General features: G+C 32.4%; 1 protein-coding gene, 1 long non-coding RNA gene and 1 pseudogene across 2 annotated transcripts; all 3 read right to left on the bottom strand.

Annotated features, from left to right (window-relative positions):
- Positions 1–5,914: 5,914 nt before the first annotated feature.
- LOC119687666 lies at positions 5,915–8,255 on the bottom strand. Its single transcript, XM_038102074.1, has 3 exons — positions 7,982–8,255; positions 6,560–7,126; positions 5,915–6,447 (listed from the first exon to the last, which is right to left on the bottom strand). The coding sequence occupies exons 2-3, from the start codon at positions 7,044–7,046 to the stop codon at positions 6,206–6,208; spliced, it is 729 nt and encodes a 242-aa protein (XP_037958002.1). The 5' UTR covers positions 7,047–7,126; positions 7,982–8,255; the 3' UTR covers positions 5,915–6,205.
- A 5,310-nt stretch (positions 8,256–13,565) lies between these two features.
- On the bottom strand, positions 13,566–20,277 carry LOC119688775 (annotated as a pseudogene).
- Positions 17,289–17,543, bottom strand: LOC119687665. The gene is made up of 3 exons (XR_005253215.1): positions 17,519–17,543; positions 17,392–17,459; positions 17,289–17,306 (listed from the first exon to the last, which is right to left on the bottom strand). It is a non-coding gene; the product is annotated as an uncharacterized LOC119687665 (long non-coding RNA).
- Positions 20,278–20,949: the final 672 nt, after the last annotated feature.

Here is a 20,949-nt window from a genome sequence, read left to right as displayed (position 1 = left end):
ATCTGGGGGTCACATTTGACAAACGGCTCAATTGGTATAAACAAATGAAATGCGAACGGAATAGCTGCTCAAAAAATCCTACATTTTCTAAAGCCGCTGTTAACTTGTACTGTATTTCCTGCACGATCCTTTGTTAGTATCTTATGGACATCATTTACCATTATACTTTTCAGATTTTGTGTAGAAAATAGCAAAGTACCATCAAAAACGTAACCTCTTAACAAATCTTAATACTGTCCTATCATTCCACGACGTACATGTAACAAATCGACTTCTGGTGCAAAATCAACACGGTACTGATGTATAACCGATTTCGGTGTTCTTAATAGACGAAAATAGTTCGTCTGAACCATAACTGGACGACCAACTGCACCTTGCTTATTTACGCACGACACTGGTCGAATATGTTGTATAACGTCAGTTAAAATACGTTTTCCCCGCATGCCACGTATTTGGTCAATTGCAGCTATAGATATGGATATAACAACACAAAGAAACAATATAAAATATCATAGAAAGAACAATCATAATTATTGTCATAATCTGCATACCAATAGTTGCTGCCTCAGTGTTATCATGACTTTGGTGAACGTTTGAACTGGGAGAACCACTGGGAGAACTAAAGGAAAATATTTACGTCAACATAAGTCTGGTTAAATAATATATTTTATGGCATACTCATGAAAACACTGGAAATGGACACATCGGACTGATGAGAAGATCCACAACTTGCTGTTGACGGCAAACTACCAAAACTCTAATATCAAATGAATAAAAATTAATTAAATCAAGTCTCTTTAAATCTTAAATTTGTTCTTACTTACAGATGATTCAGAGGCAGGATAACTGCCAAGTCCATCACCGCGCCCACGATACATGTCAGGTCTACGCTCTGCACCACCGCGTTGTTCACCACGTTGCCCATCACCGCCGCCGCGAGGTTGTCAGCCACGGATGCCACCACCATCACCATCACCGCGGTTGCCACGATAGCCGCCGCCGCCACCACCACCATTATCGCCGCCACGTCTATCTCTGTCTCCTCCTCTATTTTCAGAACTTCTTCCGCGTTCTCCTCCACCACCTCTATATTCCGCACCTCTTCCGCGTTGCATTCTAAAGATGTATTAAAACTTTAAAATGAAATTATGTGTTTAATTATTTTCACATGCATTTGTGCAAAAACAACTCCAAAATTTATTGGAATTTTAATTCTTCGTAAAGCAAAGCGGCTTCCACTTATTGCGTCGCCGATGGCAGCACATTTTGACAATTGTTCGACATTCTAAGTGCTAAGAAAAAAAATATTTATACACAACTGTACACACATACATATACACTTGTATATGCGAATATTGAATGAAGAATGTGTATAAGTTGGCATATGTAGCCCATTTAAACAACAACAAAACGATTAATAATTACATTCAAAGTGAATCATTCATTTCTACTACCAGTTGCTTCGAAAACTGCTGCTTTTTTATTCCTTTTTATTCTTTTTTGTGCCACTGTTCCTTACGTGGAAAAAAGCACAGACGACAAAGTTTACAGTTCACCGAAACGACGCTCAGCAAAAACAACAAAAAAAATAGAACATGTTATATGCACAATTAGCATTGCACAATTATTAGTTATTGCACAATTAGCAAAATATTAGCAAAATTTTAGGCAATAATTAATTTCATTTAAAAAATAATTTTCCAAATAGCGCAATTCAGTTTTTAAAAATTCTGTTCATTTCACAATAATTGTAGAACCAAAAAAGACGTACATTTTTATTCACAGGTACCACTTAAACGAACTTAATTTGAACTTCTTTAAGCACTTAACCGCAAATGATAGATTGTGATATAGTTAATGTACATCTGCGCAAAAAAATTAATATCTATGATTTTAACTCGCCTTAATCAAATCTTCGAAATTGCATGAAGTGATGATCTCCGAGCTTCAGTGTGAAAGAAAGCTGTGACAGCATCGAATGATTAGCGTCGATTAGTTAAAGATGGTAAATTATCGCTAACAACAAACTGTTGCGTAGTGATTCGCAGCGCAGAATTGGATACACTCGTTACCACTCGCTTTAATTTAGCTCAATTTGTTGCAGATATAATTATCTCAAATATAATTATCTATAATATTATTATGGATTATATTATATTATTATATACGATGGTATATTTCGTACATTTTTATATGAATATACATGTGCACATGGTTTAAAACAGAGTGGTGCAGCGGACTGTGGTGCCGCTGCACTGTGCGAGTGGAAATTGTTTTTAAAATACGCACACGCACATTTGCGGTGTTAAGAAAAAAATTGCACGCACACAGATTTTATTTCACAATTTCACAATTCCACAATTGTAAATTTCACACTTGTTTGAAATAATAAATATTAGGTCTGTTCCACGAGCTACTCCTAGTAACTTCGAGTAAAACTGTGTATACACAAGTGCGTTCCACCAGCAAATTTTTCGTGTATTTTCGTGTAAATTTTACTTGTGTTTTACTTGAGTATTACTATGAGTAGCTCGTGGAACAGACCTACTATTTTGCTGCAATTTTTGAAAGGATTGATATTTGCGTTTGTTGGTTTCGTAACGTATATTAAAAATTGCATAAGTCAACATATTCTATTTAAAATAATTGGTTTTGTTAAGTATTTATTTAAAATTTAAAATTATTTGTGAACTTATTTGGATGTAACATTTTTAAATGCAAATTTAGTAAGTGATCTGAAAGTATTTGTTTGGTGAGTTTTGCTCGGGTAATAAAATAGATATAGAATTAATAAGAAAATAAACAATTAAAATAAAATATTTTTTTACAAGAAATTTAGAGATTAACTTATTTTAAGAGTTTTATTAAATTTAAGCTGTAATTAAGCTCAAACCTAATAATAAAATAAATTAATGTTGCTGTACTCGTAATAAATGTTTTAGTCTCATTTAATAGTTAATAATATATCAGTACTTATAATTATCTAAGAAACAATTAGATTTAAATTCTAAACTAACCTTACTATGTAAATTAATAAATGGGTTCTATTTTATTCATTTTAAAAAAGATATGATTTATTTATGAAGCTTAAAATTTAACACTTATATTTATTTTATACAATTTATCTTAATTTAGATATATTCAAATTTATCTTTTCAATAAACTATTTTTAATATTAGTATTGAATATAATTTTATTTTTATATTTCAATTTATCTTTAAATTTATTCCGACAATTTTTTAGACGAGGAATTAATCTTTCAAGCAACTACCAATGACGTATTACATTTTATTCCGAACAGCGACTTGTCTTCTTCCAGCTTTTCCTAACGACTGACTCTTAGAAGTTTTCCTTCTGATGCCCAAAGTCGTTAATGAAAATTCCAGGATTGAATTGATCAATCGAATTATGACTTCTAAAATTCATCAGAATATTTTAGAAGCTTCTTGTCTCCATTCTATAGAATTGGAGCTTCTATTTTCTACAGCGCCTCTCAAGCGTCTTTAGCTTTGACGTCAATAGCCAGATGACTAGCCAGAGATTAATATCCAATAGTATTTGGATATCTCATCGATCAAGTATTTCATATGATACTTGATATGTTTTCTACAAGATACTTGCAGTATGAAAAGAAAACAATTTGCAACAGTGCTGCCATAAGAAGTACAGGCATTAAGCCCGATTGAAATTAATTACACAAACGCGAGTAGGCGTTGTGAGATATTTTAATGCGCAATAGAATTGTGTATACAGGCAAAGTGCCGTTATAGTAATACAGGGTGTTAACTTATACAGAATCTTATATCCATATACATATACAAATGGTCGACAGTATAACTGAATTTGGAAACTTTCAATTAATATCTTTATTTTTAATAACGCACATTTTTAAAAAATAACGCCGAACAAATTCAATTGTTATAAATCAATTGCATTTCAAAATAATTTTAATTGATTTAGTGGAATTACCTGATAGCGTTTTTTTATGGTGTTTTCATCAAATAACACCTATTTGTGAACAACTTTTTCTTAAGAAATAGCATGCTATATGTTTTCTCCATTTTAAATTCATTGGAAACATATCATTAGAAATTTCATTTAATAAAAAAAAACATCAAGAAAATTAATAAAATACGAGGGCGGTGTGATAAGTCAGTGAATTTTTGAATTTCCCGCGCAGTTACTCCAAATGCAACAGTGCTGCTGTCAGCTGTAATCTACCAGTGGGCAACTTTCTAATTTTGAGCGAGCTACGTCGTTCAGTTGGTGTTTGATAGCCGTTCAAAGCAGACAACATCGTGAATTTTTACAAAAATGGAAAAAAGTGGATCAGTCGTCCTTTGAGTGTTGAAAGCCGAGAGCCCCATTCAACGTGTTTAACATTTTAATGCTAATCCCCCGCAATAAATCTGTTACCTAGAGTTCTAAAGAATTGTATATATGTTGCCGTCTTAGTTGCGTGTTTTGGTGGACAATATACTGATGCTATTGTGATTGGGCCACACCAATCTTTTGTTGAAATGCTGGTTGCTTGAATCTCTTCAGTGCGGTATTGTTGCAGTTCAAAGTGTGATATGCTTGTTTTAACTAAAATGCCACTTCCGCCATGTGCTGTTCCACCGGGATGCATAGTGTGGTAAAAGTCATAGCCTGGTACTTTAAAATAATATTTTGAAGTGAAACGTGTTTCAGATATTCGCATGATGTCTACTTTTTGATCTTTCAAAAATTCTAGTAGCTCTAAACAATGTTTTGACAGCCCATTCGCATTCCAGAGGACTGTATTTAATTCACTGTCGGACATGATTTAGTTGTCACCGTGACAAGAATATTCATCAATATACTGATTTGTTCTAACATTTGCTTAACTACTATTAGAACTTCGCGCATTGTATCCGAAAATTTTGGAAAAGTAATAGATTCAGGTGATTGTACCACTAGCACGCTAGCATAACTTCTTTTGGCTTTTTGGCATCTTGCATCACTTCTTCAGCTTCTTCTTCTTCTAGTTCTAGTACTGAAAATCTATATATAGAACGGTTTGGATTGTTTAGCCATAACTATCTAATTTAGCTTGTTTTTTAGTTTGTTCGGGATTTTTTGAACGGCGAATATCGGGACTTGAACGAGTTCTTTTCTGACTTTCTTTTTGAACTTTGATTTTTTGTACTGAAGACTTACATACAAAGGTAGTTGTAGCGCTAAACACCAGCTAACTAGTAAAACTTTGTAAGAGCACTATAAAACACGTCTGTACGTATAGAGGACTTTTATATAATTCGATATTACAATTATTCAGTAATATATTCGAGTCTTTTTCCTATCTTGTCCAATGCTATTTTAGCACCAACCTGCAACTGATCTCAATTACTAATATCAAGAAGTATTTTTTCTATCCAAATATAGTTTAATTGAATTAAATAAAATTGTGAAATAAAGATTAATTATTAATGAATGATTTTAATTTACGCACCGCATAGTTAGTATTGCTGGCAAGTGAAAAAGTTATTGATCTAAGTAACAGAATATTCGCAGAAGAATTAGATTTTCACGTACGTGTTCCCACTGATGCATGTGGGCTGATGCGTGAACAAAGAATATTCATCGAGTTTTATTTCGACGTTTAAAGAACAGAAACTTGTGATCGATTGATCGCAAGTTGACCTTAAAGAGCAGTAACTTTTGAACGATTAGTCATATTAGGCAATCTTTTATTTGTTTGTCAGATGACAAGCTTGTGAGACACTCCACGTTGTAACCATTTCTATAGCTGGGAAACACTTAGTTATTACTTCTGTAATGAGCTTCTTTTATTTATTACCCTATTACTATTCTATTATTTTGAATAAAACGAGTGATATCCACTTTTGCTGGTAAATAAAATAAAAGCTCTTGTTGGTTCGTAATTCATGCATATGTTTATTTATTAAGATAAAAGTTGAATGGTGTTTAAGGTTTGGGGTTTGGGATGTGGGATGTGGGATGTGGGTTTTGGGTTTTGGGTGTTAAGGTTTTCAGGATGACTTTTGTATACTATTCATACATTTATTTAGTAAATATTAATTAGTCATTATTATCCGGGTATGAGAATTTAACCTAATGTTAGTTGATGACATTATTTGGATATGATTTGTTAAGTGAGTCCAAAATTAAGTAGTAGTAGTTGAGCAACTTTTTTCATTGGTTTTTTGGCACAAGTTTGATCCTATTTCGGGTTGGTTCGATGGTTATTGCCTTCATCATTTTCTGTGTTATTTTCCTCATAAATCATCTTGCCATATTCCTTCTTCCTTTTCACTTGATCTCTTCCATCGTGTTCACTAGTCTTGGTTTTTCTTTCGAGTTTAGCTATTAACCTCTTTACGTTATCGTTTTTGGGCTCCGCCCAATTTTTAAATTTATTTCGTATCGTTTTAAAATCAAATTCTTTTTGGAGGTCCGTTGTACCTATTCCAAACAAAACTTTTAATATTATTCATATTATTCATATTTTAATATGGATTTCATAATATGTACATATGTATAAAAATGCGTTCTTGTTCCTAAATAGAATACTTACCACTACATTCTTTACTGCAGCATGGCTTTTCATTAGGTAGTGCCATTGGCGTTTCAGTTTTATAGATAAGGTTTTCATTTGGATTCAATTCTACAGGTGAGACTGTGGAGGCTGATCCCTCATAGAGTAGAGGCTGAAATGGAGGGTTGATTTCATGTTCAGTGTTAATGGTTGAGTAACTTGTCTCTGCAAACTCCTTAGGAAGATTTCTATTTGCTTCAACTGGTTTGGAACTGTTTTTGTTTTTATTAACATCTTTTCCTGCTGAGGCATTCCTATCGTTTGTACTATTTGCATTTTCAAGAAGAACAAATTTCTGTCTTGCTCTTAAGAATTGTTCACTTGTTAAGGGGCAATCATTATTTTGAAATATTGTATCTCCTCCATATTGTCTATCCTTAGGTGACACAGACGTTCCATCATCTTTATATTTTAATGTTATACTTTCAGGTTTAGTGGCATTGCCAGATATCGAACTTTTATTCATTTTCACTTGTTTATTAAATGATTATGTATTAAATATCTAGTATACGTCAGGCCAACAATTCTTGTTACAAAACTCGTGTTCTAAAGCAAAATTTATTAGGGAGAAAAAAATTTTTAGCATATTACTAGACAAACTCAATTTTTAGAATTATTTCATTGATTTCACATATTCCATATTATTATGTTATTTGTTTATTGAACGTTTTCTCGAAAGACGTTATCTCAAGACTCTCTAAAATAAGTTTATTAGCATTTACAGTCATTAACTGAGCATTTGTAATTTATACAAAACTGTCAATATCTGTCATGCAGTTTTACTACATGTTTGATATCTGATCTACAAGAACGATGTCATAAAAAATTATTAAAACTTACACTCAACAAAACTTCCTGCGGGAATAAAAATCATATTTCGAAATAGGCATATTTTATATAAATTCCGTTGAAGTGTATATAAAATCACCAGAATGCGGGTATCCAAATGGCGGATCCGTGCACGTTTCTCAAAAATGGGTGGTAGAGGGAAAATTAAATTCTTTACGGATGAATTTTTTTCTTCACATAGGTCGAAACAACCTCTCGACATCGGCTGAGGCCGCCTAAAGCTGGTGCTCTATATGCTTTCAAATGAAAGCCTGTCGGCGGAAAAAGGGAAAGAAAGAAAAAACAAAGCCAGTGACCGCGAAGGTCAGCTCCAATCGCGCAGACAGACTACTGTGACAATAATCAATCATTGTTATTTTATATACATATGTAGTAGTCTACAGAATACTTTTTTCACAACCTAGTATGAATAATATAGGTATAATAAATTTTTATACACTAAGAGCTTGAGTCAACGTTTAGGTTATGAAATCTCAAAGTGATCTTTACGACTTTCGTTCTTTGACTTTAGCACATTGATTAATGGAGTCTTAAAACAACCGATAAACTTACTTTGGATCCCAATTAGAAGTTTATGTCCCAACGAGAAATTGTTGTTAAGCGTGAATTACGATTTATTATATATAGGAAAACGTGATGGTTGCATTCCGAATGTTATCTTCGGACTCTATATATTCTTGTACACCTTGTCAATGGCACGTTAGCAAATATTTTATTTCCTTATATACTTCTTGATACCCTAAATATTAAAAAATTTTGTTGAAGAAAGTTCGAAACATGTTTTGAAGTGACCGGGAATTTTGAATAGATAAACACAAAATTGTTTCTGAAAAATTATGAAGAAAATGTTGTCAAATATGCTAAGTCAAAACTTTTTAAATCTCAAGGAAAACCTGATTTAATTTGTTTTTTAGATTTAAAATTCAAAGGAAGTATAATTTCGTTTCCAGTAGGTTGAATCCATGTTGCTGAAGAAAATTCTATTGGATATGTCTTTATAAACTGTGTAACGTAGCAACAAAATCATTACGTATCTATCAATAATAAAAATAAATATGGTAGCCTTGATACAATATAATTTTATAATGTGGATATGGCAATTCTTGTTCATAACTTATTGAAAAAATTCTGTTAATCACAGAACACACACAGAAGTGTTGAAATTGTTTTGAGCCGTCGATTCATTTGTAGAACGACATAAAACTAATGTGGCTTCATTATATAAAATCTCTATACGACAATTAATTATAATAGACTTTTATATATTTATGTTACTTTGGATACGTATCTAACTTATGAGTTTTTTTTATTTTATTTTATTTTGAAAAAATAAAAAACCTTTTTTAATTTTTATATCAGCCGAAACCGAATTTATTGTTGTAAATGGGTAGAAAGTTAATTTCAGACCCTGAATTGGATTGAAAATTTGTGGTATTATATATACTATTAAAATAATATTTTGCTATTTTGTATGCAAATATGTTTAGCTGTACCTCTTATATGCAAGTATGTTAAGTTATACCTATATCTGCTCGTTGTATAACCTTTCTACATCTAATAATAGCATTTGCTAATAATATGGCTTTTGTACTTAAAAGTTGCTGTCTTCTGTTCTGGAATGTTCATAAATCCAATGATTAAAATGTGTGTATTATAGTTTATTTTATTCAGAACTAAAATATGGAATTGAGTGTAGGGTGGGACATATACTTATAATGCTAACGATTCAAAATATGTCACTCGACTTATAAACAATAAAATGCGGCTTCGGCATAATATCTCATTTTTGGGAATTTGAAAATACTGCCATTAAAATATTTTTTTATTATTGTAGATTACTAAATTCTTCCACTTATTCACTTACAATAATAATTATAAGGTTAGTTATCATTTTAGTAAGGTCTTCTCACAGAATACAAACGCATTTTTTGTTTTCAATTTGAATAAAACTCAAATGTATAAATGAAATCATAAAACTAAGCATATGAGCCATTAACATTAATTATAAAACTTTATTAAAAAACAATTCTTACAAGTTATACAAGAAAATTGAAATCTATAATTTTTCTATAATTTAAAAAATAAAAAAAAAATTTTAAGGAAAATAAAATATTATATTACTCATAACAAGTATAAATTTAAGCGAAATTCTGTGTATGACTTAGTTGGTGCCAAGTTCCTGATCCAATAATTTACACTTGATGCCCGTTTAGTAACTGCTTGTTTAGATCTTTGACCTACATCTTTAAGTGAGGTTTTATGCTTCTACCGTTGGTACGAACATTGTCTGTACGGTTTTCTTAAAATAAAAGGATGAATTAAAATGTAAATTTGATATTTTGTAATAACCTTTGCTGGCTCTTTCCAAAGCTGGGGTATACTCAGAGTATAGCAGGATTAAATACAAGACTTAAAAAATTTTTGTTTAGTTATTTTTTAAATATAGATATTAAGTAAAAGGATCGAAAAAAATCAGTTAATTATAATCTAAATTAATTTATTTTCAAAGTTTGTAGATATTCAGCTGTAATAATAGCCTTTTCTTTTGTAAGCATATCACAAAAGAACAACTGCTTATTTTGAAAATAACATATGAAACAACAACACTGCTGGCTTATTTAGTCCAACCTCTTTGAAATAGCTTAACTAATACGCAGTTCTAATCACATGGTTGCCAACACTAAAAGTTTGTCTATTGTGAACGGTTTTTGGTAGTACATACCAAATTTTCAGTTAGCTGTCAACAAATGATTTCGTTAATTATTCATATTTCGTGTCGTCATTGTTCGTAACAAATACTTTACTTTTTCTATTTGTTATTTTACTGTTAAAAGGCACGAAAAATGATATTTTATTCAGAATCATGTAAAAAAAAATATTCTTACCAATAATTGCAAAGAATTACGAGGGCGGTTTGATAAGTCAGTGAGTTTTTGAATAAAACAAATTTTTTTCGGCAAATAAACATTTTATTTTTCTACGTGATCACCTGTTAGCTCGATGCATTTAGTCCAGCGTTTTTATTCGTATCAAATATCTTACCGCCCACCCATTTCTTTAGGTTTGGAAACAGCAAATAGTCACAGGGGACTTAAACTGGAGAATATGCTGGATGAGTTACCTGTTCGTTTCCCGATTCGTGGATTTTGACCATCGTGGCTAGACAAGTGATAAACCACGTAAAAAAAAAATTTCGTAAAAATTCTCGAGGTTGTCTGCTTTGAACGGCTATCAGACACCAACTGAACGACGTAGCTCGCTCAAAATTAGAAAGTTGCCCACTGGTAGATTACAGCTGACAGCAGCACTATGGCATTTGGAGTATCTGCGCGGGAAATTCAAAAAGTCACTGACTTATCACACCGCCCTCTTATTATTCATTTTAAACATTTGAACTTTAAATTTTTTTACGTGTTTTGCATACATAAGCCTAACAAAATCTCCATTTTGTTCAGAGTTGCCATCGTAAATACAAATTGAAAGTTATATTTATATAGCCGTAATTTTTTCTTTCAGAGCTGTGATATAACCACATTTAGTCTGGTTAAAACAAATTGGCATCACTTTTAGAATTGTCAAATGTTTTTCGTTGTGTTGTATACAATATGATACATTGAAATTGTACACTAAAAATTAATTAATTTAAATAAAAGAAAAAAATGAATATTAGAAAGGCAATGATAATCATTTTTATATTGTATATTTTAATTACTTTATTAATTTATGTATTTGAATTTATTAGTAAATGAAATGCTCATATTATTTGAATGGATGACTGGAATTTTGCAACATATATCCAGTGAACATTCACAATAGACTGATTTAGCCGCACTAAGCCTTAAGACATACAATTTTTTGCGAGTTAAATCTAACTCTGAAGATTCTTCGAGCATTGTTGTTGCTTCACATGTTTTCTTTCGTAAGTTGCATTTATTTTTTCACTACTCTGAAAGAAAAAATTACGGAAAAAATTAAAAAAAAAACAAAAAAAACTCAACTAGGTGATGGGCGTGCATTTTGGTATAATTTACCAGAGTTCATATTTGAATACCCATGAGCATCTCTTTTCGGCTCATTCTGCGCACAACTCATGAGGCAGCAAGAAGCTCATCTCATACGATGGCTCACGATCGAAGATTTGTACGAAGGTGTAATATTTTTAAAAAATTTAGTTAAACCTAATAGTGAAATAGATTTATGTTGCTGTAATAAATATTTTATTTTGCTTTTTATATTTAATATTATGCAAGTATTTTTAATTATGAAACAGGCAATTAGATAACAATTCTCAATTAGCCTTACTACAGAATCTTATTTCCTTATGTATAACTTACTATTAAATAAAATTTTATGAAGTAGTTAGCCACACACAGAAGTACAAAATCAAACTCAGGAACCACCAAAACCCACTTGCAAGCAATCTTACTCAAAGCACTGGAACCCAGCGTCTCAAAAGGAACTATATAAACCCGGCTATTAAAGAATAATGTCCGACATGGAAACGAAATTGGACGAAGCTTTGGATAAGGACAATTAATTATCTATTTTCTCTTCTAATACAGTAATTAGCAGCGATAATTTATTGTTAGTTCTAAGTTGATTTTTAGAAGATTCAATAAAATTGATATTTTTAATTTTTTCAAAGTAAGATTCGTAGAACTGATCCTCTTCACTTATATCATTTCGAAACAAATACCCTTTCTCTATCTACCCTTTTTCATTTCGTTGTTGCTGTAGCCAATCCATTTTCACAGCCGACCGGGTACAGTTCACTCTTCCAAACAAGTTCAGGTCGCTTCTCTATCACAAATTTTAACTGGGAAGAGTTAGGACAGTTTCACTTCACTGACAATGTGATTAAGATTTCAATTATAATAAGTATTTAAGTTTCAACTTGGACCATGTCGATCATCACTACCATACTTTTCTATATGTAAAACCAGGACAGGGCGCTGGTTTATGGGCGCGCTTTATGCCTGTTGTAACATTGAATGAACGACAAATGAGTTTCTTATAAAAGTATTTGTTGTATAAAATAAAAATTAACGTAAATTTTATTAATATTAAAATTAATGTATAATTAAATATAATATGTTATTTAGTTTACAAAATATTAATCTCAGTTTGTTTAAATAGCATTTTATGCTTCGCCAAAGATTCTAGGTGGTCTTAAATCATAAGTGGATCCACTAGGGATCGCCGGTATAACCTAACCTTGCATAGGTTTATCTGACTGGTTAGAAACTTCATATCTGGTAGACCTAAAGGTTCCGGACAAAAATGTCTACTTCAAATCTTTACTATATGCAGATTTGTAGTAGACATTTTTACGAATCTAAAGAATTTATAAAGCTTTATTGCCGATCCTCTTTACCCTTGAACCCGTAACTCTATGCCGTGCATTTTTAGGATTATTTGTAGACGAGAGTGTTTGTAGATAAATCTAAAAACATACCCAATGCGTTGTAGTTTCCAGTACAAAAGCATCGTGCTATCAGAGGGAAAATTATAAATTAAAATACTAAAGTTTGTATTAATGAATAATTAGTTCTTCAATATTTAGTTTATATTAAATGATGATACCAGAAAGGATTCTAAAAGATCAAAAAAAAAACTCTAGATTATATGTTCGTTAATAGTTTATTAAAAAAATTTATAAAATGTAACGAGATTGAAAAAGTGTGTGAGTTTACAAAAGGAAATCAATTCGCAAAAACAAACTTAATGGATACGATAATATTATTATAATATTCTTATTCTATAAAATATTCAAACAAAAACAGATTCATATTTTGGTAAATTATTTCAGGAACATTTGGAATGTCCTCATAGGAAAAATATCTACAACATTCGAGTTGTGAGGTAAAGTACACCAAACAAAAATGGAATCTAAATGTTTTTGTTTAAATTAAATTTAAATTTTTTAAATTTCATTTGTTTTTTATATAAAAATATTTAAATTAAAGCATATAGTTACTAAAAGTTTGTTCATTAAACTCAAGTATGAGGTATTATTTTAGCACTTATGTTACCTCAGTGTGCAACAAATTAAATAAAAAGTGAATTTGTAGCGTCTCCACCGCCGTCAACTAATAAAAAATAAAAATTAAATATAATTATACGGAAAAAATATTTCTTACAACAAATATAAATTCTTTTCGAGTGCAGTAGATGGAGCACTCATGATGTTTTCACCTACCAAGAATGCCAATTTATGAGCATATTGACACACTGCTGGTACGCGGCAGGTACCAGCCCAATTATAATACCATATATGTGCGTCATTTTATAAGTTAGCATTTGAATATGTTCTGGCTTAAATCCAGTTGTATCGTGTATAACGTTGTAGTTGGTAGGTGAAACCGTACCTTGGAATATAGACTGCGACACTAAATAAAAGTCAACGCTCTGGTAAAGTAATAATATCGTCCACAACGGTACCAGGTGGAGGATTGCGACCTTTGAGAAAGTATTGCGTGTTGATTTTTTTAGATATAACTATAAATGCGAAGCGTGGACGTGCACTTCCAACGCTACTATATATTTCGTCTAATCTATTGACTAGAGCTTTAACTTCATGGTTTACAACTTGGTGCAGCTGACCATCACCAACTCCAGCACGATAAAATACTATACGTTCAGGTAAGCATTGATGCTCCTCTTTAAATGCCCGTAAAGCGTTCGCTACACTTAGCGTTAAATAATTTGATAATTCTTGGCCTTTTACATGTTCTTGGACTAATGAATAATATCTTGATGACTTCTTTATGTCCATTGTTGAAACAAATGCGCCATATGAATTATGTTTATTTTTAGTTGAATGATATACATCAAAACCGCATGTCATAATACCATGATTAGGCATATCAATCATCCATGGAGTTCCACGCAATTTAGCGTTCATTTGTATGACAACCTTCGTTGCTATTGACATTAGACCAGCCGATTTTTCTGGACGAGGTGCAATAACCTTCATAGTCACAACTTGTGAAGCAACTACTCTATCAACGCAACATTTTTTCTTAATTACAGCATATCTGCAAATCAATAAATAATATCAATAATGTCGTAATTATTTAGAAATATTTAATATTTACTTTTCTTCGTTGGGACTGAAAAGAACCGCCATAACGATCTGCGGATCTTGAGATGCAGCAGCATATATAGCTGAAGCATAAGAATTATTTCTGTCATCCTTCATTTCCATACTTTAAAATAAAATACAAAAGAACATTAAAAAAAACATCAAAATAGCTGAATATGTAAATACTATATATATTGTAATTGCGATATAATTATGGTGGATAGGTGACTTTAAATGTAATCATACGAGTTAGAATTGAAAAAGATCTACGTCCCAGATTTTTGTGGGTTTTGTGGGCACAAAAACATATCGTTCAAATATATCTAAAGGTCTGTTTAAGCAAAAGATTTTGGAATTACTTATCGTGGAACTGTACTATTTGCAATCAAAACACGTTACGAGTATGGCAAGCTTAACCAAAATATATCCCCAATCCCTATAATCTTCCCCACCTTGACACATCAATCACCCACCCACATCATAAAAAACATCTATCGTCGTGTAATTTCTTCTTCTTTACAGATACGCACTGGTTAATACGACATCAACATGATTACATGGTCACAAACGCTTGGTCGTCGGGATAGAAAAATGGCTCCAGGACATACATTCCCGAAACTATGTTTCTTCAACGCGGCCCACACTAAATCTCAGTCCTTTTCATACAGTTTAAAGGTAGGTATCTTTATTCTGTCTTTTATTCTGCTGACTTTTGCAATAAAGATGCCTAAAGATGAAGATGGTGGCAAACCTAGATGGCATACGTTTAGATGCATAAAGAAATAAACTTGTTTTTGGTATTAATATAAAAGAAAAGTGTTAACCTAATCTAATAATTCAGCTAGCATATTATCCTTTCTAATCATATTTGTTACTAAAGGAAAATGAATTATATTTCATAATATAAATTGCAAATTAATTGCACATTTAACTCTTCAAAGAGCATTTAAGGCTTTGTCAAAGGGTCGAGGCAGTTTTTAAAGCTTTGCGTTCTTATACGGTAAACCATCAATTGGCCCAAGTGGATTATTAGGATTGCCAGTATAAACTAACCTAAAATATGTTGAACGAAAAAAATGATGAACCAAAAAAGTGGCTGACCAAAAAATATGTTTGACTAAAAAAAGATAGATTCAAAAAATGATTGACGAAAAAATGACTGATGAAAAATATGTGTGACCAAAATAAAATATATTGAAACGACTGCATCGCTTAGTGTTTTAAAATATATTTAAATAACTGAACTAGTTATTCAGATATACACATTCAATTAATTACTTACTACTTTGGTTCATCAATTTGCATCTTCATGCCGCTAGCTACACGTTGACATGTTTTAACGAAGTTCTGAGCTTCACGTACATTTCGTCCAGTAACGATTACGAACCAGCGTTTAATATCCGTTTGTGCATACATCTGATTGGATCGGAATTCACGAGACCAATCAGCTTTGTCATCGCACTGATACTCTGAATTTCTGCCAAACAATATTTTTTCTGAATTCAAAACGCGAGCAGGAACTTCAAGTAATTTTTTATCTAGGGTTACATCCCATTACATTCATACTATCAGCTGAACGCTGCAAGCGTTCATTGAAAACTCTTAAACGCTCAATACGACGATCTGGCACTAAACGAGCATGCTCATGTATTGCTTTCATTAATCTGTAGAAAAGCAAATTTATATCTAATTAAATAAATAGATTTATATTTATACTAAAAATTACCTCCAGTCGCCACGCATAGTATAATTTAGGCCAGTAGGACGTGTCAATTCTGGAAATAATATTATTAAATCATCTTGACCACCTCTAATATTTTTTTCGGTAGGCTTCGACATCAACAGTGGTTGATTAAAATCGCGAATTGGGAGATTATAACGCTATAATAAAGAAATCAATAGTTAGATGTATGTTATTGTCAAGCTTTATAAATAAAGTTATAATCTAATCTAATATATAAAAATCTCAGGTCACGGTGTTTTCATGAAACTTGTTGTGTATATTTAGTAGATATGAGAATAGATCGTAAAGTATATTTCATTCCGCTAAAGTGATTAGGGTGTCTCGATAGAGAAAATTTTTTTTTATTTTTTGACATGTCTTTATAATTTTGACACATGCTTGATCTACTCTGACCGCGATGCCATAAATGTAAGCAACACCTTACAGGGAAATATAGACCTCATGGTGAAATAGTTCCAGAAATGGAAGATTAAAATTAACAATAACAAAACCAAGGCCATATTCATAATACGAAAGAGAAGGCAGCATCCTCCAAGAGTGAGCGTCGGTTACGCGGATTTACGGTGGGAGGTAAGCATAAAATATCTGGGGGTCACATTTGACAAACGGCTCAATTGGTATAAACAAATGAAATGCGAACGGAATAGCTGCTCAAAAAATCCTACATTTTCTAAAGCCGCTGTAAACTTGTACTGTATTTCCTGCACGATCCTTTGTTAGTATCTTATGGACATCATTTACCATTATACTTTTAAGATTTTGTGTAGAAAATAGCAAAGTACCATCAAAAACGTAACCTCCAAACAAATCTTCATACTGTCCTATCATTCCACGACGTACATGTAACAAATCGACTTCTGGTGCAAGATCAACACGGTACTGATGTATAACCGATTTCGGTGTTCTTAATAGACGAAAATAGTTCGTCTGAACCATAACTGGACGACCAACTGCACCTTGCTTATTTACGCACGACACTGGTCGAATATGTTGTATAACGTCAGTTAAAATACGTTTTCCCCACATGCCATGTATTTGGTCAATTGCAGCTAAAGATATGGATATAACAACATAAAGAAACAATATAAAATATCATAGAAAGAACAATCATAATTATTGTCATAATCTGCATACCAATAGTTGCTGCCTCAGTGTTATCATGACTTTGGTGAACGTTTGAACTGGGAGAACCACTGGGAGAACTAAAGGAAAATATTTACGTCAACATAAGCCTGGTTAAATAATATATTTTATGGCATACTCATGAAAACACTGGAAATGGACACATCAGACTGATGAGAACGTCCACAACTTGCTGTTGACGGCAAACTACCAAAACTCTAATATCAAATGAATAAAAATTAATTAAATCAAGTCTCTTTAAATCTTAAATTTGATCTTATTTACAGATGATTCAGAGGCAGGATAACTGCCAAGTCCATCACCGCGACCACGATACATGCCAGGTCTACGCTCTGCACCACCCCGTTGTTCACCACGTTGGCCACCACCGCCGCCGCGAGGTTGCCAGCCACGGATGCCACCACCATCACCATCACCGCGGTTGCCACGATAGCCGCCGCCGCCGCCGCCACCACCACCATTGTAGCCGCCACGTCTACCTCTGTCTCCTCCTCTATTTTCAGAACTTCTTCCACGTTCTCCTCCACCACCTCTATATTCCGCACCTCTTCCGCGTTGCATTCTAAAGATGTATTAAAACTTTAAAATGAAATTATGTTTTTAATTATTTTCACATGCATTTGTGCAAAAACAACTCCAAAATTTATTGGAATTTTAATTCTTCGTAAAGCAAAGCGGCTTCCACTTATTGCGTCGCCGATGGCAGCACATTTTGACAATTGTTCGACATTCTAAGTGCCAAGTGCTAAGAAAAAAAATGTGTATACACAACTGTACACACATACATATACACTTGTATATGCGAATATGGAATGAAGATTGCATATAAGTTGCATATTAGACCATTAAACAACAACAAAAACCATTAAATAAATTACCATTAAAGTGAATCATTCATTCCTACTACCAGTTGCTTCGAACTGTTGCTTTTTTATTCCTTTTTATTCTTTTTTGTGCCACTGTTCCTTACGTGGAAAAAAGGACAGACCACAAAGTTTACTATTAACCGAAACGACGCTCAGCAAAAACAACAAAAAAAATAGAACATGTTATAATGCACAATTAGCATTGCACAATTATTGGTTATTGCACAATTAGCAAAATATTAGCAAAATTTTAGGCAATAATTAATTTCATTTAAGAAATAATTTTCCAAATAGCACAATTCAGTTTTTAAAAATTCTGTTCATTTCACAATAATTGTAGAACCAAAAAAGACTTACATTTTTATTCACAAGTACCACTTAAACGAACTTAATTTGAACTTCTTTAAGCACTTAACCGCAAATGATAGATTGCGATATAGTTAATGTATATCTGCGCAAAAAAATTAATATTTATGATTTTAACTCGCCTTAACCAAATCTTCGAAATTGCCTGAAGTGATGATCTCTTCGCTTCAGTGTGAAAGAAAGCTATGACAGCATCGAATGATTAGCGTCGACTTAGTTAAAGATGGTAAACTATCGATACCAACAAACTGTTGTTTAAATTTATTCCGACAACTTTTTAGACGAGGACTTCATCTTTCAAGCAACTACCAAAGACGTATTATATTTTATTCCGAGCAGCGACTTGTCTTCTTCCAGCTTTTCCTAACGACTGACTCTTAGAAGTTTTCCTTCTGATGCCCAAAGTCGTTAATGAAAATTCCAGGATTGAGTTGATCAATCGAATTATGGCTTCTAAAATTTATCAGAATATTCTAGAAGCTTCTTGTCTCCATCCTATAGGATTGGAGCTTCTATTTTCTACAGCGCCTCTCAAGCGTCTTTAGCTTTGACGTCAATAGCCAGATGACTGGCCAGAGATTAATATCCAATAGTATTTGGACATCTCATCGATCAAGTATTTCAAATGATACTTGATATGTTTTCTGCAAGATACTTGCAGTATGAAAGTTGCCATAAGAAGTACAGGCATTAAGCCCGATTTTTTTTTTTTTTTTTTGAAATCCATTTATTTATTACAATCTGTCAGGAATGAATGACAATAAGTAATATATATAAATTTAAATCGTAATAATGGTTATTACGATATAAAAAGAAAGGCACGTATGGACTATGCCCAGTGACATATCCATATATATTTAAAATAAAAGTATATTGTCTACATATACATATTTAAAATGTCTCGCGATGTTTTTCTTCTCAGCCTTGTAAAGGTATTGGAAGGGGACATCAGTTGAGTAACCAGAGGGTTTGGGTGCATATATAAGCGTTGAGCGTAATTCTTTAAAATACTTGCTATTTCTTCCTTGATTGTTCGAACATGTAATTGTTTATGTAGCTGTTCATTCGTTATATACCAAGGTGCGTTTGTGATCATTCGTAGTGTTTTAGATTGGAAGCGCTGTATAATTGCCAGGTTTGAGTCTGCTGCAGTACCCCATAATTGGGCCCCATAACTCCATATAGGTTTAAGTACAGATTTGTATATAAGCAGCTTATTGTCGAGTGACAGTTTGGAATTTCGGCTGAGGAACCAAAATAAGTTTCGTAATTTAAGACCCAAGGCTTTACGCTTTTTGAATATGTGCGATTTCCAGGTTAGCTTACTATCCAGATGTATGCCCAAGTATTTTGTTTCTACAGCTTGTGGTAATTGAGTATTGTTTATTAAGACCGGCGGACACGTAGAACGTTTTGTAGTGAATGTTACCTGGACAGATTTTGATTCATTCGGTTTAATACGCCAGTTTATCATCCAGAGAGCAACATTATCAAGGCAGGTTTGAAGTTTGGTGGAAGCACGGATTGGGTCACTGTCAACTGATAAAATAGCTGTGTCGTCTGCAAATGTACCGATAACACTCTCATCGGTAAGGGGAAGATCCGCAGTAAATAAAAGATAAAGCATTGGTCCCATTATGCTACCTTGAGGTACTCCTGCTTCTATATCATGAAGTACTGTAGTTTCGTTTCCATGCTTAATGAAAAAGTGCCTAGCCGAGAGGTATGATTTTATAAATATGAAAAAATTTAGAGGTAGATACAGTTTTAGTTTGAACAGGAGGCCCTCATGCCATACTCGATCAAAAGCTTGTGAAATATCTATAAATGCCGCAGTGCAATATTTTTTACCATCTATCGCACTATGGATATGTCTGACAAGTCTATGAATTAAGCCCGATTGAAATTAAATACACAAACGCGAGTAGGCGTTGTGAGATATTTTAATGCGCAATAGAATTGTGTATACAGGCAAAGTGCCGTTATAGTAATACAGGGTGTTAACTTACACAGAATTTTATATCCATATACATATACATATGGTCGACAGTATAACTGAATTTGGAAACTTTCAATTAATATCTTTATTTTCAATAACGCACATTTTTAAAAAATAACGCCAAACAAATTCAATTGTTATAAATCAATTGCAATTCAAAATAATTTTAATTGATTTAGTGAATTTACTTGATAGCGTTTTTTTATGGTGTTTTCATGAAATACGTGTTACTTGTGAACAACTTTTTCTTAAGAAATAGCATGGTATATCTTTTCTCAATTTTAATTCATTGAAAACATATCATTAGAAATTTCATTT

The sequence above is a fragment of the Teleopsis dalmanni genome, chromosome X, assembly GCF_002237135.1.
Source record: "Teleopsis dalmanni isolate 2A chromosome X, ASM223713v2, whole genome shotgun sequence".
Classification (NCBI taxonomy): Eukaryota; Metazoa; Arthropoda; class Insecta; order Diptera; family Diopsidae; genus Teleopsis; species Teleopsis dalmanni.
This window is presented reverse-complemented; position numbering and strand designations above follow the sequence as displayed.